General features: G+C 42.8%; 1 protein-coding gene across 1 annotated transcript; it reads left to right on the plus strand.

Annotated features, from left to right (window-relative positions):
* Window positions 1-9,650: 9,650 nt before the first annotated feature.
* On the plus strand, window positions 9,651-23,202 carry rnf217 (ring finger protein 217). The gene is made up of 7 exons (XM_084560562.1): window positions 9,651-10,626; window positions 14,333-14,554; window positions 15,346-15,510; window positions 16,354-16,451; window positions 16,529-16,632; window positions 18,406-18,477; window positions 19,052-23,202. The coding sequence occupies exons 1-7, from the start codon at window positions 9,661-9,663 to the stop codon at window positions 19,135-19,137; spliced, it is 1,713 nt and encodes a 570-aa protein (XP_084416688.1). The 5' UTR covers window positions 9,651-9,660; the 3' UTR covers window positions 19,138-23,202.
* The last annotated feature ends 89 nt before the right edge of the window (window positions 23,203-23,291 follow it).

The raw sequence follows: 23,291 nt of genomic DNA on the forward strand, positions 1-23,291 counted from the left end.
CTAAGCTACACCACTGTAACAAACAACGAGACAAAAAAAACGGTGATTCCACTGATGTGCAGCAGACAGGTTATCAATAACAGATTTTATTGGAAAGGAGCCGGAGCGAATAAGAGAGAGGTACAGATGGACGGAGAGAGATGGGCGAGAGACTCGCAGACAGAGAGAAAGAAAGGAAGGAGAGACGTGGAGTGATGGATGAAACGCAGGACTAAACAAAGAAGAAAGGCAATAAAGGACCATTCTGTAGTTTTATATGTCCCCGGTGGAAGCCGTAACACAGATCATAAATCATCGACCCCCAAGATAATGGCTGCAAACACAAACACACACAAACGCGCACGCAAAAGCCGGAGCATGAATACACATATCTCCTCAAACGCACTCACACAGACAGCAGCACACACTCAACACTTTAATAGGGTGTTTGTGTTTGTGCACACACGCATATAGACACACTAACGTATAGCTGTATGTGCGTACATACTTACACAAACACCATCAATATGCTATCATTGTTCCCCAGCTGTTGTCCCTTCAGTTTGGTGTTTATTGGCTCTGGCCAGAGGGACCAATAAAAAAGCATCAGCTGTACCATCCCAAAGGAAATCTCTCTCTCAACCACAACCACCTACACACAAATAATTTCACAATTACCGCCTCCAGAATTCTGTTGAAATTTTTTCCCTTTTCACTGATAATAAACAAAAAAACAAACTCTCTCATCAGTTTATTGTTGGTCTCTATAAAAATGTGTTACTCCAAAATGAGTTCCAAAAGCAATGAATAATGAGATAATGCTAAATGCTAAGCTGCAACTTCTCAGTTTAGCTATTAGCTAAATTGTTGTTGTTAGTCAACATATACTGCCTTCAGATGGAGCTCATGATTACAACATGGGAAGCTGTGTACATGAACTGATTACTGCTTAAGTGGTGATTCTGGCTGTTAGATGTGATGACAGAGGCGTAAGGAATAATGAAAAGATGAGACTGTTGGAAGTCTATTGGAGTCCAGGCTATGCGTTATGATACGAATACGATACGACATGCTATGCCGATACGATACGATACGATACGACATGCTATGCCGATACGATACGATACGATACGACACGATACGATACGACATGCTATGCCGATACGATACGATACGATACGACATGCTATGCCGATACGATACGATACGATACGACATGCTATGCCAATACGATACGACACGACACATTACGATGTGATGCCATGTTACGCATTACGATACGATACCATGCTTTGCATTACGATACAATAACATGCAGTACAATGTGATATGATACTGTGCAGTGCGATTAGTTTCGATACGATACAGTACCATGCTGTGCATTACCATATGATGTGATACCATGCGATACGATATGTTACCATTCGTTGCATTATGATATGATACCATGCTATGCGTTACAATACGATACCATGCTATGCTATAAACAGTATTTACTTGCTGGGTTGACATTATTGCACACAGGAAATATTGGTATAGATAATGCACAGTGTTGGTGTTAATGGATTATTTGACTGCACATATTACACAAGAATGAGATCACTTGATCACACGATATACTGTAGTATACACAGTCCATTTCACATGAGTCTCAGTTCTAGTGTGTGCTGTTTACTGGGAGTAGGCTTGGTTGTAGAGTGTGACAGCAGCAGGTGACTGCGGGTGAAGCAGTCTGTCACTGAAAGAGCTGCCCAGTCCTCTCATAGTCCTGTGCATGGGGTGGGACATTTCCCTGTCAGTGATGATTGCTTTGCCATCATCCTCCTCTCTCCCATGTTTTCCACTGAATCTTGGGGGCATCCCAGGACAGAGCTGGACTTCCTGATAAGTGTGTTGAGTCTCTTCCTGTCAGCAGCCTGGATGCTGCTGCTCCATCAGACCACCCCACAGTGACAACTACAAGAGGGCAGCATTCATTTAGTCTTGTGAACACAGCAAACATGACCCCATTTGAAGGCACCAGTAAAGTGCTGTTCATACCAGACCATGCAAGGCTGCAGCTGCTAACTCCAGACTGTACTGATCTGGTGAGCAACAGTGTGCTTTACCAAATCAAAGATGACAGAATCTCACATTTACACAGTCTCAGCACACATGGATTATTAGCATTTTTTTCATGCGTGCCGGGTATTTTTCTTCTCATGTATGTTTAATATTGTGGGGGAAAGTATCAATGAGCCAGTGTGCCCATGAGAGTGTTAAGCTGTCTCTTGAGTGTTATTATCTTTCATAAAACACACAGGACAAGTGCTTCTGATGTTCTCATCAAGCTGCATTATGTTGTTAAGATTATTTGCCACAGAGAATTACTTAGTTAAGGGCGATACTGAACAAAATGCAGCACTTAGTTTTTCTTCTTAAACCAATTAACCTTCAGTGTCTTCAATTACTCCAAAAAGCTTTAAAGTTTTAACACAGTTTAGGATGTGTGTGATACTGTCACTGGATCTTTTCTGTTGGCAGCTCAATGTACCTCTAAATACGGACTCACCAAGACAAATAGTGACAGTTAAATTTAACCATCTTATGTTATTTCTCCACAGGTCAAAATAAACCCAGAAGCTTCTCCAGGAGTGCTGCCTTACCAACGATCCATGCTTAAAATCCTGCTTTTGCTATACTCCAACTGTCTTTTAATAATCAACCACAGAGACACAGACAAGAAGACGGGGACCAGCCGACCTTCTGCGGTTCAACTTTAAAATCCCCCAAATCCTCGGTCAGGTGACTTCTCTCTGTCTGTCTGCTGGTTTTAAAGGCGTTCCTGATGAAACACTGGCCTCGTGTGGTTGAAGATGATAACTGCAGGAACTGTTTTTATTTATTTTTTTTTTTTTTTTTTGGCATACCCAATCTGGAGCCAATGGCTTGCTTCCTCTCTTGTGGTGTTGTGTATCTGGATTGTGAAAGGATGCAAAGAGGCCGCGACTCTTTGGGTGAAGTGTTTCCTCAGGCTTCCAGTGAGACCTCTCGGATTTCTGCTGTAAAAAAAAAAAAAATGTTAATATTGAGTCTCACAGTCTCTTGGGCTTAAGTGTTCAGCTCTCGCATAAGCCTGACCAAAGAGTTAGAAAAAAAAAAAATAACAAAAACAGACCTACAAGATCCCTGTGTACACAACAGGTCCTGCTTCTTCTGCTCTTGGTGCCTGACAGATCACACACTGGACTTCCAAACCAAGAACCTACCAACAAGAACTACCGATAGAGGAATGTTAGACGTCTTTTTGTCTAGAACCGCTTTTCGGCGCATTTGGGATCTCAAGGTGGAAGGTGTCTCGAGCACGCTTCTCTCCGTTGTATCATGGCGAGCATTGAATGTGAACTAACAGCGAGACGTGTCCACCTCAGACACATACACAGACGGGCACTAAGAAAATCAACACACGCACACACACACACTAATAACAGATCTACTACCACTTCACTTTTTTACTTCTAATGTGAATCTTAATGTTTACAATAGAACGTCTGTCTATCTGACAAAAAGCTGAACACTGGAGTCACAGATGCAACAGGTAGATAGACGTGCAGACTGGGTGATGGACTTTTTAGCTGCAGCATCCCAAAGGCCACGGGTTGTTTCTGCCATATCAGTAGATTATTAGAGACAGGACAGTTGTTCCAGGTGTGCCGTTAGGCCTCTGGCTGTCTGAATATTTTTGTCTTCCACCCAAGACAGCCACATAGAGGGAGATAGAGACAGAACAGAGAAGAGGGAGTGAGGTCAGGCAGCAGTTTCCCATCTGCCTCTTCAAGACGCCAGATCTCTCAGCAGGCAAGTTTTTCATTTTTTCCCCTAATTAATTACATTCTTCAATAATGCTGGAGCCCAGATAAAGCATCCAATCAGCCTTATCACTCGCTGTATCCAGCTCTTCTTATTAACTGAAGCAGCTCATGAGAAGGAATCTTCGCGAAGAGAACGCAACACCCCTTAGAGAAACGACAATCACACAGTCAGAGTGGCCTGAGCCTTGTCTTCGATCTGCATTTTGGTATCTTTCTGACAAAGGGGGAGCTGGATGCGAGGCAGACGAACGAAATCTTCCCCAAAATGTGGAATTGGTAGTCGTCACCGTGTGGGAACAGAGAAGCCTCTAAATTCTATTATTTGATTCCTCGTTTATGGTTTTAATTTATGTACGGCTTTTCCGAACCACTGGTGAATGCTGAAGCGGAGGCTGAGTCCTCGACAACACGGAACGCGTCCGCCCTCACTGGCAGCCTAATGAGGACAGAAATTATACCGGAGAAATGCCAGAGACTTAGCAGCTCACCTCGCCGCTCGAATTTTAATGTTGAAAGTGCCAACCATATCACCGCGCGGATTTCTGTATCCCTGGTTTCTGAAAGCCTCAGACCAAAAATAATAGGTCTCAAGTTTACTTGACTGAGAATAATAACACGGATATCACAAATCAGAGAGAAATTGGCATTCTAGACGGCCAGAAGGTTTCTTTTTGTTATTTTTTTTTTTAGTTTTTTTAGTTCAGAGAAAATCAACTGAATCTTCTGGAAATGTGGTTAAGATTTTTGTTGCAACCCCTGGACCCAACGTTAGAGGCCTTCTGCTTCTACTAAGGAACACTAGCGCTGGCTTCTCTTGACGTAAAGATGGACTAACAGACTCTTTCACTCTACAAACTGATCTCAAAGTCCACCTTCCATCCCCCCCTTCTCTGTTAGTTATCTTCAGCAGTCTCTCTCTTTTGTAACAAAACTCTGTGGGTTCCGTTCAGGGTCGCTCTGGAGGACGGCGACAACAGTTTGTGTGTTTGCATGAGGTGTTTCCAAACCGTTGCATATTTAATCTCATGCTGCGTGTGACTAACTAGCTACTTAAAACGGGAACTGTTTGGTTTGTTGAATGCTCCGCAGCTCTCTCCGGAGAGTCCTAAATGTGAACTTTGTGGTTTTTTTCTATAAATAACACCGTCTGAAATGTCTGCCGAGTAAAGGAGAAAAATAGCTACTACAATGTAAAAACGATGAAATGTAACTTTGAACTTCTAGACGTTTTTTATTCACGTGTGGCCGTGTTTACTGTTTTTTCTAGTTGACTAATAATGTATGATGTTGTGTATAAGTGGGACTACTGTGTTTTATTTCTTCTAACTGTACAGTGTATTTGAAATGCGGGGATAAGAGGACGAGGGGGGGAAAGAGAATTAGTTGCACTATAGCCTTTAATTATGTCATGAACTGTTCTGTCAGGGCCGGAAATTCACTTTTACTTCAGAACAAAGCCAACATTACAGTATTCATTTGTGTCTGATTCGATTTTTAGCAATTAAATGACACCGGATTAAGTAATTGTTTCACAAAATTCTAATGTGGAAGCTCGAAAAAAAAGGCCGCCTATCCGTTATTTTGAAGAAAAAGACGATCAGTAAGGCAATAACTGAACTGAAAGTGAATTTATTCCTCAATTTATTTGTCTTTTGTGGAGTAAATCGACTTAACATAAGCTGACACTGTGTGAGCATTACCAGTAATTTAGACAGGCCCAATTTTCCCCACTTGACAAGCAGCAAAGATTCAACAAGTCGTAAAGGATTTCAGAAATATAACGTCACCCAAGTGTGTTTGTGTGTGTGTGTGTGTGTGTGTGTGTGAGAGAGAGAGAGAGAGATTGTGTGCCTACATGTGGGGCTATGTGCTGCAGTACATTGTTTTCTGTGTCATGGTGAACGTTACAGCGCTTAACCCAGATCCTGCAAAACCAACTCCCATTTAAAGTGAAGGAAAAACTCTTTAAAGAGCAATAACGACATTGGTAATAGATTTTAAAGTAATAAGAAAGACAGAATCTACACTGCTACTTTTTGCTTGATCACACTTAGACTTTGGAACAGTCAACAGAGCCATTTGTGTGTGGATCTAAAAATCCACATCTGTACGCAGAGAATTACAAATGGGAAGAGGAGCTTGGAACCGAACTATTACTTAAGCTGCAATGAGAGCCACGAAAGATCTTGTAAATCTGTGATTCAAGAAAGGAAATTTCTCTCTGTCCCATTCCATAAAACATAGAATCCAATGATTCCAATACATTTAACAGCTATTCTCATAGTGTGTCAATTCAGGAACATCCCACTAACTAAGTGGAAGTAAAGATGTCGGGTCTTTCTCTGTGGCTCTGGGTTGATTTGTTAAAGTTCATCACTGATTAGAACCGTGTGTTGATTTAACTCCTTCTCTTTTTATGATGGTTTTCCCACAGATGACTGACTGTACATAAACTAGACAGCTGGGATTAAACTAGAGCGTGGAGAAGGAGCGCCTATATCGTGTCCTGTGTTCTGTCTGATGCCTTTCACACACTAGTAGTTCTCATTATTTACTCCAGCTGTGTTATTAGTGGCACTTTTCCACCTGTTCCTTCTGTCGGCCCTGCAGGAACTGAGAACAATTGTAGTTCTTGGAACATTTGCAGGGTGTGTTTTAGCTCTTCCTTCATACGAGGTACTTTCCCAGCACAAGAGGAACCTTTAATGACGTAAGTGAACGCTGCAACAGCTTTAATAAACACAAACATTGAAGCACTGGTCAAACATTAGCCACACACACAAAACACTGAGAAGTGCACCAACTGTGAAGTCCATGCTCGCTTTTCTGTGTCAACCAGATGTTGCTGTTAAGCCACATCAGCGCTCCTATGGCTGGTGCAAAAGCCAGCAGTCAAAAAGCCCTTGAAGGTATGTAGTTGTCAGAGGAACTCCCCAGTGAGTAGCTACCCTCAGAGAGTCCCCAGAACTGTCTGGTCAGAGAGCGACTTTGAAGGTGAATGACATAGTGTTTACAGTCTAAGCTGTCTTTTTTGGCAGGGTTGAGGGTGTCTTTCTTGTCAGGCAAGTGTGTTTCAGTGTTTCTCTTTAAAAAAATCACTTTCTAAAATAAAATCTGACTTGTTCTTTGCCGACACAAGCTCTTAATAAGCAGCCAAAGGCAACGTTCAAAACCTGATCGCTTTCTCTTTCAGCCTAACATTCTATGTTTATCTTTCAACAAACATAGAATTACCTCCTTAACTTACTCTCAGACAATGGTAGGAAGAGCTATTATTCCTTCGCCTAAAGAAATACATCAGCAAGAGGAGCAGAGTGGGGAGGGGGGACATCAACTAAAAACCTCCTAAATACAAAATCTGTCTTTCTAGTTTCAGGTGGAGAAAATGCTCATTGTTGGAAGTAGTTGAAATATTTATTTGTGTCTTGCACACTGTCCTCGCCCTTTGACCTGTTTTTTTTTTCTCTTTTTTTGTGTGGAGCAACACACTGTTGAAAATGTCTGATGGGTTTCTGAGGCTTTATGTAATAAGCTGGGGCTTGCACTTGTTAAGGCTTTTCAACATTGTTGGCATTCTCCGCTAAAACCAATTGAGCACAGCCAGGACAAGAAAACTAATTACCGCGTGGCTCGCGCCCCGCAGCATTAATGAGGAATTGTAACGGAGCTAACAACCCATTTTACAGGCGCCCCAGTTCGGTTTATTTGAAAGTTGTGCCAACAGCGCTGAACTAAATATGTGTCCATTCAAATTGCTTTCATTTCTCAGTGTTCAAGTGTCACTTTCTCTGATGAAATGGAATGAGTGCTGGTTAAGGGGGGGATTTGGTGAAGATTAGAACTGGGAGTGTGATGCAATGGAAAGTAACTGCCCTACAACAACCGTGTGTGCACTAATGGCCTCGCTGGAGGACATTGGCGGGTCAGATGGACAATACAATTTTACATTTCACAGCAAAAAACCAAAACAACACTAGAGTTGCACATATTGACATGTTGATGTGAACCATCTAAATGTAATGAAACCACTGCGGTAGTTTTATCTTTTCCTGAGGTTATATGTGTTTGTTATTTTACATTTTACTTGAGGGTTCCCAGGTGAACTTGGAAATAGTTTCATTAAAAAACAAAACAAACAAATAAAAAAAACATTAACTCAAGGTTACAGTCATCATTAGCGGAGAGAGTTTGTCCAGTTGTCATGGAAATGCCATGAAGGATTTCGTGTTAGATTATGCAGTGGTAAGTGAGCCATTTCCTTGACGACTGTGAAGGCTCCATCCGCCATCAAAGTCCGCAGTATGTCTTTGAAAGCACCAGAAGACATTAGAATGTGGACAGATGTGGACACAGAGATAAAATCCATTTTCATGCAGACTTTTGACACAATAACAATGAATGCATCATGTCTGCCCTTGAATATATTTAATTAAAGCCTAGTGACCATTAAACTACAATAAACAGGCTAGTAGTCTACTGTGCAGCCTTGGACACAGTATCCTCCATGATAACAAACACTAATATAGCTGGGTTAACCTTCAAGGTCCTGGGGAAAAAAAGCTGCCAGACTTAACGCAATATAGACTACTCACAAAATATGGAAGGTCACGTCCAGATTTGACCCAAGGGCCTTCATTAAGGCACCTCAAGGCCTTTACTGTAGGGTTATTTTTATTTACTGTCAGATACAGCTCTGCATCCACTCTCATACAGTATTTTCAGTCTGCCCAGGCTGGACTCAACCACTAGGCTTCCCATCAGCCTATCGTTGCTCTCCCTCAAGCTTATGTCACGCAACCACGTCACTTGGCGTCACCCTTCAGCAGGCACAGTAGCATTATACACAGATGGGTCACTTGGAAGGGATTCGGTATTTTGCTCCTGGGCACTTATGCATGTATAACTAGGGGGGTAGATGGATGTCGCTGTAAGCTGGATCATTTTTTTCTTTAAACGTGTTGTATCAGTGATTAAACCAGCAACTTATCCATTTTTTCTTAATTTACACCAGTATTATTGGGGTTAATTAAAAAAATAAATAAATAGTGATATTGATTTTGCTTGCTTGAAATCACAGTTTAGAGTTTACATTTGCCTTAAAATTGTGCATTTAAATTAGTTTAGAAAAAGTTCTAAGTTATTTCTACTTTAAGTTATCCCTTCCTTTTTGAACGTCATGCCTACACCATCTTCACTTGTCGGAATAAATGCATGTTAATACAACAGTCCTGCACTAAAGCTTAGCTTCATGACTGATATAATGTTTAGCTGAAACATTGTAAGAAAGGTGGAAACTCAACCACATGATCCTTTTTTGATGCTGTCAAACTGGATTGAATTAGACATTAAAGTGTTTCTGTTTTTTAGCCTGATTAAAATTGGGTTGTCAAAATAATAGGAACATAATGTACCATAACCTTTATGGAGCTAAGATTTAGTGCAGGACTATTATTAAAATGCATTCATTTTCACTAGTGCACCTAATGAACTGGTAAGTGGGTGTATATATTTACGTAAAAGGATTATAAATTGTATGTTATTTTGCACTATCAATTGAGTAATGGTTAATATTTATAACTGTTTTTAATAAACTTGTCAGGTTTGTATTGTGTTGGTTTTCATCCCCTCTCATACGGTCTGTCCAGGTAGGACTCCGCCCCTAGGCTTCCCCTCGGCCTATCAGTGCTCTCCCTCATGCTTACGACGCGACCCGGAAGTAGCAAGCTGTCTGCTTTGGTTTGTTTTGAAAGTAGGAGTTAGGAAGGAGACCGACTGGCAACGGTCCGACAGGGAGAGGGCCGCACACTAAATAATGAAAGCTAAATCGGGGATGGAAGATGACGGACCGATAGCCGACGCATGTAAAATGCCGAGTTTCATCGGCAGTTTCGAGGAGGGGAGGATGAAATTGTCCCGCACCGTGCCGACAGAAACTTCATCCACGAACGGTAAAGTTGAGCGGCCGCTCAGAGATTTGAACCAACGTGTCACCAGATCAAACTCCCGGCTGTCGCTCGACGGGGGCGACAGGCAGCTGGGGGAGAGGAGCAGCGGGGAGGAGAAGGATGCAGAGGGCAACAACAACAACAACTGCAACGACGGGGGAAGAGCGAGGAGGAGGAGGGCGAGCGCTGTCGAGATTCTGAGGAGAAATTTCGGGGATTCCAAACCTCCTTCTTTTCTTTTAAATACAAACAGTCGAATGCAGTGCAGCGCCGAGAATGAAGCCCGCGAAGGAAGCGATGATAACGACGTTGCTGAGGGCACTGGAACTGAATGTGGCGAGTGTAAAAAGTCGGACGTAGAAACGGGCGAAGCTGCGACTGAAAACGAGCCAACCCCGAGCGAGTTACCGACTTCGGATGTTCGGGGAGTTGAACATGTAACCGCGACGGGTCAGTGCCATAACGTACGTGACAAAGAAAGCAACACGGCCACTTTAGAGGAGACTTCTGGTGCCAAAGAGCACGTCTACAGCACTGTTTACTGCATCGCCAACGACAGCCACCGCAGAGACGTTGAAATCACAGACAGCAACGATGAAGCGGGTACAGCCGACGCAACGGACGTGGACTCCGAGACAGGACAGGAGGCCGGTGCACCGGCACTATACACGCTGGACGACCTGGTGGACCCTTTCGCGGACATGTCCCGCCGGCCGTACTCGGAGCAGGCCGGTGCGGATACTGAGATGCAGATTTGCTGTGTGTGCCTGGAAGATAAACCCATCGCACCCCTGCCCTGCTGCAAGAGCGCCGTGTGTGATGAGTGTCTGAAAATCTACGTCAGCTCCATGGTAGGTGGGAGGAAGGTGGGGAGGGAGGGAAGGAATGGAGGGGGATAAACATGGGCCGGTCCGAGAACCAGTCATTGCTGGGTCAGCTGGCTGAAGTGTCATTGAGCAGCAGCAGCAGCAACACAGTCCACATTTAGCACGCCCCACCAGAGGCATGTTTTAAATCCTTCAGAAAATATCAAGGGTCTCCAATGTTCAGTGACTACTGAGACAAAGTTTCATTATGACCAACAAGAATATTCCCCTGTGAATCTGAGTCATGCTGACACATGTGGCACTACATTGGGACGTGGCAGGAATGGTTTTATGGTTTTATGTGTGTGTGTTCTTCCTGTTGCGATCAAGTCTCCTTCGCCTGGTCTGTCTCCCACATTTCCCCCAAATACCCTTTTACTGATGCCAGAAAATTTGCCTGAGCATCTCAGCAATGTGTTTTATATAAACACGGAGGGAGCAGCATCTAAGTAATGAAATCACTGAAGGCAAAGTAGAGACAACAGGAACACAATATGTCTTGTGCCTACAATGAATTCTGGGTAAATTAGTTTACTGCGACCAGTTTCTTCTGTAACAGTTGAAAATCTGTTTTGGGTACAAAAAAGAAAAAAAGAGTTAAAGGTCTTTTATCTTGATTCTGATGATTTACACATATACAAAAAGGAAATTAATAATTTGATAGATGAGCATTTACTTCCATTAATCTTCAGTATACTGTTATGCCAGTACAGACTCTACAAGCTATGGCAGAGCTACCACAGCTGAAGTGATTCAGGATGGATTTTTTTTAATCTTAAGTGCCTTGTTCGTGAGATGGCACCAGTCAGCAATCTCTATTTCATAATCCTACTTAAAAAAAAAAAAAAAAAAAAACATGCTGCAAGCTGGGGAGTAGTTGCACTCTTTGCTGCTGCTATGATGATCTACTTTAATCTGTTTAGATAAAGCTGTCTTTATCTGTCATTCAGACTGCTTTTTATCAGCACCCCCGTACGCTTTGATCAGAAGACGTGACTGATAAAAACATTTAGACAAGCGGTAAAGAGAATCTTTTCCATTAATGCGCTGCAGACTGATTTTAACGTGCATGTTTGCTTCACAGTAGCATCATGTCAGAGAGGTGAAAATAGATGGTCAACGATTCAGTGTTTTGCATGCAGGGTAGATGGATGTTGCAGGAAGATGGACTGGACAGGTTTAGAAATTGGATTAGATCAGAGTTTACTTGTTGTTTACCATCGTCTTCAATTCACAGCAGTGTTATTGGGCTTAATTAAAAAATTGAAATAGAGATGCTTGCTTGAAATCATAATGCAGAAATTATTTTTGCCTTAAATGTATGCATTCAGATGTAATTACAAAAAATACCTCCCAATTACTGTCATTTAATTTAATTTAGTTTATTTCTCCACATCATACCAGCATCCTCTTCCAAGTATATTCTAAGAATAAATTATTAATTTAAACTTGATTAATTTTAGCCACCTACTGCTTATCCATTACTTTTAGCTGACTTAAATGTTCATCCATTACATCCAGTTAATCTTCTCATCTTATTCTCCACTGTCATAGAGATAACAGTGGAGAATAAGTTGTCAAAGTTAAAACAAATCAACCGCACTTGTTTGAGTTTTCTCTCATCCAAGTGGCTTATTCAGTGTTGTAAGCACCACTTTTGTCTTTATGGGTCACTCAATTTGGCCATTAATGGATCATTAAGAACCCCTAATTGACCCTATGTTGGCCTACTGATTGGTCTACTGACCACCGCCCTATGACAAGTCCCAACTTCCTATGTGAGCCATGTGGGGGTCCATTCCCATAGAACATGGAGGTGAGACAGCTAAAGTTAGCAACAATGCCAACATTGGCAGGCACTTGAATAACTATTTTTTTTGTACAGTTATTTCCTCCTCTATATCCACACTTAGATGCTTTTAATTTTTCAGGTTTTTGAAGAATCACAATTACCAATTTCAGGTTTTCAGAGTTTTTCTGTGAGAATGGACCACCACATTGCTGTTGTGTGTCCAACCTAGCGACAGTAGCATAGGAAGTTGGGACTTGACAAAGGGTAGGAGGCCTCTGGATGTCGGTCAGCAGACCAATGGATAAAAAAAGAGGACACCGCCATGTAAATCTGAATTACATCTTTTAATTGCAGCTGAGTATGTGCTCATTAACCTAGCCTAGTCACTTGAGTTTCAGGTGTTCACCACCCTCAGATGTCCCTAATGGAAACCTAAACTCTCCACCAGTCATTTAGAACTGCAGTGGTGAAACAAAACATCTCCAAAAACAACTCCAGTAGTTAGCTTTGTTTTAGCTTTATTTCTAAATGTCCAATACTTTGAGTTGGCTCATTATTTGGGTTACCAACCACCAACTTCTAGCACTCTCACTTGCACAGCCATTATATTGGCCTGAGGGGGATGAACAGTTTATTGCCTAGGGTACATAAATCATGCAAAACAGCTTTCACTGGACCTGCTATCACCACCTGGACATTGTAAACTCAGTTGTCATTAATCATGTTTATGGCTTCGTGGTGTCTTGTGTTTTATCTGGCAAGAATGAATACACAGGACAAAGTCACAGGTTTTTTTAAACAGACCACACACGCACAGTAACATGTGTATGTGAGAGACAACCTGTCCAACCAGTCCGGCAGTGGTCACCACAGGGTTGGTGTTGTGGCAACAATAATAGCAGAGCTCTCATGCCTGCAGAGGATATGCTTTCACAATCATGTAATAGGCTTTTAGTTTGTGTGCACGTGCTTGAGGGGATATTGGGTGTGACACAGTCAGAGGCTGGTTCCATTGTTTTTTGCTTTCTGCCCGCTGTCATTTCACACACATATTGACTTTATGCCTTATCGTGTGTCAGTACAACTGGTCTCAGGGGCTTTGAAGGGCTTAAAGTGTAGGGAGGCCGAAGGTGAGACAGAAAGAAAATATGAAATGAGGAAAGGGACGAGAAGAAGCGATGCCCTGGGAGGAAACGGAGACAAAAGTGAGCTAGATAGTGAAAAGGAAATAGGAGAATAAGAGGTGAAGTTCACAGTGGAGCCTTGTCTGTCTCCACTGACTGCATCATATACACTCACATACTTGTCTTTTTATTAGGCACACACCATATGTATTTTAAAATGACAGTCCTGCACTAAATCAAGTTATGATATTTAACATTTATTTAAAACAACTGAGAGAGAGCTGTTGAGTCAGCTTGTGTTTTTGGAGGCTGTGGTATTGTGTTATGCAGACCCATGTTTCTATTATTTTGGCAAACCTGTTAGTAGTCAGGGGGCCAGGCTAAATAACTTAAACTACAAACTCAACAGTCTCAGGGAAGGGAGATTTAGTGTAGGGCTGTCATATTGGAGTGCATTAGTTTTCACTAGTGTACCTAATAAAGTGGCAAATGAGTGTATGCTATTGGATTAGATGAGATGTGAACAGACACTGGACCCAGACGTGAACTTGGAAACTTTTTTGTTATTGCTTTATTATTATTATTACTATTAACTTGACTGCAAGTAGCACTGTAAATGTTAATGTAAATGTCTGTGATGTTAAGGTTTGTTAGTGTTAGCTCATTTGGCAGCAGATAGACATTTATTGAAACAACAGCCAATCAAAAGATCAGACAAGAAGAATCTGAACTGATTTGACAAGATGCTAAATCTCCTGCGTGTGATGTGTCCCAGGTGCGAGTGGCTAAAGTTCACATCAGGTGTCCAATCCTGGAGTGCGCCGGCAACCTGGAGGAGGGAGTGGTGATTTCCCGCTTGGCCGACGAGGATGTGCCAAAATACCGCTACTTTCTGGAGCTGAGTCAGCTGGATTCGAGCGTCAAGCCGTGCCCTCAGTGCAGTCAGTTCACGTCTCTGAAGACGCACCAACCAAACCGCTCCGAGCACAAGTACAAGGTGAGATCACACGCCGGCTCTGAGACTTACCGTAATATTTAGCTGTAAATAAGAATGTATGTGTTCCTTCCACCCAGAGAGAAATGATCGGATTGAGTGTTTACGTGGTTAGTAGGCGCCAATATTTTCAACCCAGCCCCTATAAGTTATCTTGAACATTCCTTCTGATCAGACCAGTCTGTTCCATTTGAGGTGGTTACATGAAGCATTTCTATTTGGATTGTTAGTGGAATACTAGTGTCCATGGATGCACAGCAACCATTGAATCTCAAGTCCTGGCTACAAAGTCAAGAGTCAGGTCGATACAAAATAACATCCTCTCATCAAATCTGGCCTAAGACTTGTTGCTCATCATTTTCCACTTCTCTTCCCTTATTGTCTGTCATCCTCCTACTGGCAAACTATCAAATTAAGTGATACTTTAAGTCCAATTACTAAGATCAATGGTCCCAAACAGGTCATTTTGTGGGCTGGTCTGAGCTGCTTAACACAACTTTCCCTCCTAGCTGTGCAGTTGCTGTCATCCAAGAAACCCTAGAAATGCTTTGTTTTTTTTTTAGATACCATTGACCTGGATGACTGAGAACCTTCACAGACATACTTCCGATACATGCTGTAAATTTTAGACGAGAATAGAGGTCATTGTTACTTGAATCATTGTTTAAATCATGTGATTCACACTGCCACACCTTTGCAAATGCAAACCACCCCATTCTTAAAATTTTGGACATCATCATCGGTTCATTGCTGGAGATTAATCGTGCGCATTTTTTCTGTGGTTCCTTCTTCAGATTCAATGTAGCAACTGCCAGTTTGTGTGGTGCTTTAAATGCCACGCGCCCTGGCACAACGGTTTGAAGTGCCGCGACTACCGGAAAGGGGACAAGCTGCTACAAAATTGGGCGAGTGTCATTGAACACGGCCAAAGAAACGCCCAGAAATGTCCTCAGTGCAAGGTAAGAGCTGGTCGAGGACACTTCTGTGCCGCTGCTTCTTTTTTTTTTTTTTTTTATTATGAGGAGGAATGCTGGATGTGTCCACGGTGTGAGTAGTTGCATGTCTAAAAATGGAAAGGGAGTTGACCGATGGAGGGTGGGATCGGTGTAAGAAGCACAGAAGCAGGGATAGGTGATGGATTAAGAGCTGTAGGGAATGGGACGGATGCACAGACGCAGAACAACGATGCATAGACGGCGAACATATTGAAAAAATGATGACTGTCTCTGGTAGACTCGCTGGCATCTCTCTGATAAAGCAGAGCGTCCACGTCAGTCGACACAATATCTAATTTGACTGTCAGATGACGAAAGGAAGACATAAATTAAGTTAATTACCGGTATATGGTAAGCGTTTGCTCACAGCAGCAAACACTTTCCGTCTGTGTTTGGCACACAGCTGCTCCATGTCTGTGTATATCTACTCTGAAAGCAGAGAGAGAGGATTGTGTTTGACTGTGAAGCCAACAAATTGGTGTCATGCTGTGTTTGCCTGGAAAAGAGGCTGAGAGTGGCTGAACCTAATGCCCGGTTTATAGGGAGACTAGACTACTGCAGCCACCAAGTAGTGAGAGCATTACGTGTACTGTTGCTGCGCCATGCTGAATCAGATTCTTATAGTTTTCTGTCTGAACACAAGAGAAACCTCTGACAGTAGTGTATGAAACGCCTGGAAATGTTACCTCTTTTATAATAAAGTCAGCTGACTAGACTCACTGCCTCTTGCCAGCTCAATATATGCTTTGTGGTGGTTGATCAGATAACTCACTATTTGCCTCTCTGTCTTCTTATTTTTGTCTTTAGATCCATATTCAGCGTACAGAGGGCTGCGATCATATGACCTGCACGCAGTGCAACACTAACTTCTGTTACCGCTGTGGAGAGCGCTACAGACACCTAAGGTTAGAGTCTTACGTCATCCTCAGTCTATTTCTGCCCTCGTGCTCCTTTCTGATTTCAAATTTGATTTTGTTGACAGATTTTTCGGGGACCACACATCCAACCTCAGTGTGTTTGGCTGCAAATACCGCTATCTCCCTGAAAGACCTCATCTGAGGCGCCTGATTAGAGGCTCTGTCTGTGGTGAGTCTGTGCGTCTGGGAGAATCCCTCATTTATTTGAGCCTCTGCTGATCGGGTAAATTGAGCTTTACAGAAAATTGCACTGTACTATACACTGATCAGGCATAACATTATGAAAGGTTGTGACTCATCAGAGAATGGACATGGGCCTTCTGAGGGTGTCCTGTGGTGTCTGGCAACAGAATGTTGTTAGTGGGGGCCTTTGAAGGGAGGGGCCTCTGTGGATCATCTCACAGATACTTGATCAGTTTGGGATCTAGTGAATCTGGAGGCCAGGTCAACACCTTGTGCTGTTCTTCATGTTTTTTGAGTTGTTCCTAAACTGTTTTTGTGTGTGTCTGTGTCAGGCTGCATCCTGCTGGGGATGGCTGCTGCCATCAAGGAGTGTCATTGCTACGGGGTGGGGGTGCCTGGTCTGGTCTATGCGTATGTGGCAACCTTTAATGAAGGCAGTTTCTTTCCATTTTCTCCTAACCAGCCTTGTTCACTGCGATCCTGCTGCCCGTGACTGAAACTGAGCCCGGAGAGACCACTTTGCACTCAGCTGGGGATTATAATTGTGCATCAGAGTGAGAAAGAGTGATAGGAATAGCCGCGGAATAGTCTTTAATCTTATCATGTGTTATAGAACCCTGAGAAAACTGAGAGTCCACGCTCGTGGTGGCAGCTGTGTGAGGCTACAGTGAGGCGCAGCAGTGCTAACATTCAACTCAATACACTTACTCAATACATGGTTTAGCAGATATACTGTATCACATAACAACTTAGCTTTTAAGAATTGATAATTATCACTAATCAGCACAAATCAAAAATTTGGCCCATGGGAACGTCATCGTTATGAGTAACATAGCGGTAGACCATCCAATAAACTGGCTTTGGCAACCCTTGAGTTACACTGCTGGAATAACTAAGAAAAAGCTGCATGTAGTATCTTGTCGTCTCACTGCTGCTACTGTTGAACCCAAAGACGTCTTTCTTAACTGACTTGAATTTGCTGCTTAATAGCAACAGCATCAAACACATCAAACTCTTTATTTGCAGAAGAGTGCTTTATTATGGAATATGATCAGAATGAGCCTGGTAACACGCTATTTGGATTTCATTACAGAGTATGTTTTGAATCCTAGCAGACCTAGCCTGAAAGCCAGCTCGTAAAAAAACAAACCTTTTGTGGGTAAAAGTTAGTCTGAAGACGCTGCTTTGGGAACCTATTGTGTCAGAATTGAGTGACGGGGGCAAACCAGCGAGGTAGTCATACACATGGAGTTGAATTTGGTTACAACTAAATGCCTCTGACTGGTTATACTGCTATCCAAAGGTAGTTTTTACTCTCTATCGGTTGAAACACGCCCCATAATGAAATCCTAATTGCACTTTCCCCTCTAGCTATTTTGTGGATGTGGGAAGTTTGAACTGGCTTCCAGGCTATGAATGCATCACACGTCAGATTCATTCTAATTCTCAAATGTGTGTACTAGCAAACCTCCTGCAAGTTGAACTCCTCTTGTAGAGCTGCTTGACTCTGCTCTCCATGACTCCCACAGCTAGTTACATCAACATGGCCCCTGCGAACTGGGAGCTAATTATTCTTTTAACAAGAACCATTTACCATTACAGCACTTGTTGCTGTTCTCACACCGTGCACTGTTAGTGGCACAGATTTAGCTTTTAATAAGGAACCAGTTTATCATTTGTAGTTACAATAACTCGTGCACTGTAATTATACACTGTTGAGTAAACGTCTTCCTCTCCCTCTCTCCGTTTCTCTCTGCAGCCACTAAGGTGCTCGTAGCTCCGGTGGTCATCCTGCTGGTCGTGGTGCTCGGAGCTCTCGCGCTTGTGATAGGTAACATAATTACGCACATGGACACACTCGCTCATTAATCAGGGTGAAGCTCCGGAGAGAGACAGCCGGCACACAGCGGCTGGATGGCCTGGCTCAGTTACAGATACAGAATGTTTTCTTCCTCATGTCAGAGCAGCAAATGCCAAAAGCTGTAGATCCAAATGATCACTCTCTGCCTGACTGATGTTTGATTCTGGAAGTACATTTACATCCAGATGGAGACTCTCAGAAGAGTGTGTTTCTGGCTGTGCTGTGAACTGCCGGTGCCTCATCTGAACTGTAATTAGTGTTAATCCCTTTCCCGTCTCTATGAGTCTGACAGATGATCTGCTGCAGACTAATATGCCGTGATGGCAGATTCATATTTACTTTGACTGTTAATAGAATCAGTGTCGTGCTGCTGTCACCCTCCAATCCTTCCCTTCGGCTCAATTAATTTTACACATGTCAAATCTGCTAACATTCTGCTGTGTAACAGTATAATTAAATCCATATAGTAGTGACTACAAAAATTCTGATGTGTGTAGTTCAAGAAGTTTTACTTGAAAGCCGTCTTTCTCTTCCTTGTCTGTAGGTTTGGTCGTTTTCCCGGTCTACTACGCGTGCAAGAGGAGGAGGAGGAAGCAGCAGCACACCCGAGGCTCCGGTCCATGGATCTGAAACCCGCCCTGCCCTACATCCAGACCGCGCACACACAGCTTGAAAAGACGACACCCACATCTCCTCAGGGATGGACATGACAGCCTGAGTCATCGCAAGAACTATAAGAATTAACGCTGGTGGTCAGCGAGGATCCTTCAGGTGGATGAAGTACAGTACATAAACATAAAGTGAGGTCTGGATAAACGCACACTGTGGTGTCCAGGTTATTTATATCGCATGGGAGTACCCGCGCAAAAGGAATGCTTTATCGGGATGCTGGATATTTAAGCAGGGAAAGAATACAGCCCTATAAACTGAATTCTGAAGAAACCACTGTCCTGTAAAGTGCTCGTCGCACGGCGGAGCTAAATTTCACAGCAAACAAAGACTTTCTGAGTGGTTAACACTCACTCTCGTTGCAGGACGTTTCAGCAGTGCAGATTTGCATTTTTTTGTCTTTCAGGAGAACAATTCTAAACACAATCCAACAGATGCAGTTTACACCCGCACTTGTGAGAATGTGTCAAAAGAACTAGCTAATAGCACTGCTTCACGCTGGTTAGCAGATGTTGTTGCAGGAAACTAAGATTCCCGGTATCCTGCTGGATACCGGGAATTATGGCTGCTGCTGGGAATGATAGCAAGGCACCACAGGTGGATATCAAGAAAGGTATGAGGAAATCTGGTCCTCCTTATTTGCAAATGTTTGCGCCGCAGTTGGCAAAGAACAGGTGAGAGGTCAAACAAGTCTGTTGGAGTCTTTGGCAAACACACACCGTGGAAAATAATGTGAAAGGAGGGCTGATACTATTCTCAGCTAACCCGGATAACACCGACTCTGCCTGATCTCAAATTCTTGCTGGAAGGTTGAAAAACTGGGCGTGTACCCACCCGAAATAGTGACACCTGACTTTAAAGACCACACACACGCAACTAAAGCTTTAGCGAGCCTCAGCCTCAGGAGTTGTCCTCCTCCCACTCCTTTCGTCCCTCCTCTCTTTGAGCCAATGGCGGCTCACAGACTCTCCCTGCATGGCATGCTGTGCCCACATGCTGCATGCCAGTATCTGCATCATCAGAATCAAGCTGCAGTGCCAAAACAAAACGCTGAATGCAGTGGGACAGATAGCTGACCCAGTCCCTTTGTCATTTTTTTTGTTATTGTTCTCTTCAGGGTGGACGTTTGCAGAGGTGAGGGTGGTGATTTACAGCGCACAAGACTCAGACTGCTGTGCACTGAATATGTGGACCATTGTATTTGGATGTAAATTGTTTTTTAAGAATTGATTCAGTCTGCTCGACGGTTGGTTGGTGACGAGGTGGTTTTTACCGTACGCATTGTCCCTCTTAATTCATTCACTCTGGCACACACTGTAAAAAAGAACACACATGGACTGCAGCCAGGAAACAGGAGATTTTCAGGAGCTTTAAAGGTCACAACCTGACAGCAGCGATCTGGCTGTCCTTCACTTATCCTCCTAACATCCCTGCTGTCATTCTTTCATTTTGTTCCACCGCTTCTTGATTGTTCTTGCACGGCTTTCGTCCACCCTGCCCTCTTGAGGCGCGACTGGACTGTGACCTCGGCTGTGAGCGGAGGTGGAGAGAGCGATGATTACACTAAAAGTGGCTGCACATCCACTGGAGCCGTGGCTGCTGTTCTAACACAGTGGGAGAAAAAAACTGCCTTTGAGCTTCTGATATGCAAAAATAACTCAAAGCTGCCAGTGGCGCATGCTGCAAGGTCAAGTACGAGAGGTTTCCAAATCTGTCACAGAATTTGTGTGCGTTTATCCCGCTGTTCAGAGGAGTGATTCGGTTTTTTGTTTTAGCCCTCCCTCGTGAGAGGTTTAGAGAGACATTTTAAGAGAACGTCATGGACAAGCACAATCTGTTGGCAAGCTGGAGATGAATACAGTACAGTGATAGAATATTTGGAATTAGACGGTGATGAGAAGTTGAAGATAATCTCCAGTAGAAACAGACACCCACAGTGAAGACATGACCAGCCTGACTGCTTTGTATCAGTGCATCTTTAAACCTGCAGGGGTTACCAGTGGAATGAATGTTACAGCACGTTTCATCATCTTCACGAGAGCAATGAAGGAAATCTGGAGCTTATGTTCATGCAGGTTGGACATTCTGCAGCGCTTTATCCCAGGGATCTGAAACATTTTCTGCACCTGGGAGTTAATAAATACTCAGTGTCACTCAAAGGACACGGAAAACATCTTGTCACACGCTGATTTCAACAGTCCTCAGAGATCCAGACTCTGGGTTTGAATCCACACTCAGGGAGTTTTCTGTTCACTGTACCCAGAGCCCTCCGTCTGTGTGAACTGTGCCACAGCAGAGTCAAAATGCTTCCTGATAGGTTTGACTGCGGTTACCTAGCAACCGGGTTTAATTCCAGGAAGTGAAAACACCGTTGTGTCAAAAGAGGTCAAAACGTTGCCAACGCCGTCTGTGTCTGGCTCAGCTGTGTTGAGTTAGGAGTTCAATCTGGGACAAATGTTTGTTTTAGTAGGTCAGCACTGGGAAACTGAATGTGCAAGTAATGGGCCCAGTAACATTCAGATGATCTGCTTCATTGTTCACAGGGATCAAACATGCCCCGCTAGTACTACACATGTTGAGTTACTGCATTTCTTTTATTGACACATGACTGACAGTCGTGTGTTTACCATATTTGATGGACATTGCAATCTATGTATGTGCACTTTTATCAACACTAAAACGTCGGTTCCGTGGATTAGCTGCTTGCCAGAATATGAACCGACGGCAACTTTGACAACTGACATAGCGTATCAAGAAAACGTTTTCTAACATTTCCTTAAAGTACTCCTTTGCATCATGGTTTACAGTCAGACTTTGCAGCCGATGAATTAGTGGTCATATACCTGTAAATTCAAACAAATCAGGTTTTGTTACAGGATAGCACTTGACCTGATCCCATATTATTATTATTATTATTTTTATACCTTTTCTAAAGACGTGTGTAAGTGTACAGTCATTGCCACTGATGCAATGTTAATCCCGTTCTTGTCTTTTATTTGCTACATCCATCCTATGTTTGGGGAAAGCTTTACAAGTAACCAAAATTTACTCAATTTAGTAACATGAGAAGTCCAATGTTTTTTTTTCCTACTCTGGGATGTGTTGGCTGGATGATACACCGGCTTTTTTTTTTTATATATATATATTAAAATCCCTGTGAGCCTAAACATGAATGGTGCCTTCACACCAACCTGTGGTTCAGGGCCCCTGCAAAGACTACAAATTAAGATATAGTCTGTCACGCTTTAGATCTTAGATAACCTAATAGAACTATTAAAATATTGCAGTAGGGCTCCTAGCGTAAAATATAACTGTATGGGACTACTTTTGAATATGTCTATGGATTTATTATCCCGACACAAAGACGAATATGCAGTTAATTCAGGTCTTAACATTGTACATTTTGTGCTAAAACTGTTTTATAGCTTGAAGTTTCTGAAGTACCACAATCCAGGGTGTCCGCTGCATCCCAAATACTCTTGTACTTTTGCACAAGTCGAACTGTCACTTTATTTTGGCTCATACTCTTCGGACTGAGCCCTGCTTCATCATTTTTACGCTGACATAGAACTAAGACTGATTTTTACCAAAAAAGACGCGTTCATCAAAGCAAATGTCTGCCAAATCCAATGTCTGCTTGCATTACAGGTGGTTTCAACTCAGGAGATGTGAAGATACTGACGATGCGGTACACGGCGTATTATCGGTGACATCGGGATGAGTTTTCCCTATCTGCTGTGCACATGCAAACTTGTTGAAACTGAGACATGTTTATGTGTGTACACCGCTTTGTTCGCGAAGGCGTTTGTATTCAAAGAAATGTCAAAATAACTTGATTAATATTCTCCTTGTTTGCACCGAGAATCCATTCTTCCACCCGCTGCCATTGACAGGAATATGTGCTGATATGCTTATTGCTCACTTAGTCAGGCACAAACACTGTTTTCACCTGAGGATTTGATGGAGAATAAACTGACTCAAATGCCAAAATGTTTGACTAATTCATTTGATATTAATATACCATCCCAGTAGCCTTCCTTTTACTAATAGGTTATGTGAACAGTTTCCTCTCTTAGGTATGTAATGCTTTAATATCTTTAATACATCTTTATATA

This window comes from Chelon labrosus, assembly GCF_963514085.1.
Source record: "Chelon labrosus genome assembly, chromosome: 14".
Classification (NCBI taxonomy): domain Eukaryota; kingdom Metazoa; phylum Chordata; class Actinopteri; order Mugiliformes; family Mugilidae; genus Chelon; species Chelon labrosus.

Coding starts and splice junctions, on each gene's coding strand:
- rnf217 (XM_084560562.1), top strand. CDS start 9,661: ATGGAAGATGACGGACCGATAGCCGACGCATGTAAAATGCCGAGTTTC. Junction 10,627..14,332: donor AAATCTACGTCAGCTCCATG/GTAGGTGGGAGG, acceptor GATGTGTCCCAG/GTGCGAGTGGCTAAAGTTCA. Junction 18,478..19,051: donor AGCTCTCGCGCTTGTGATAG/GTAACATAATTA, acceptor CCTTGTCTGTAG/GTTTGGTCGTTTTCCCGGTC.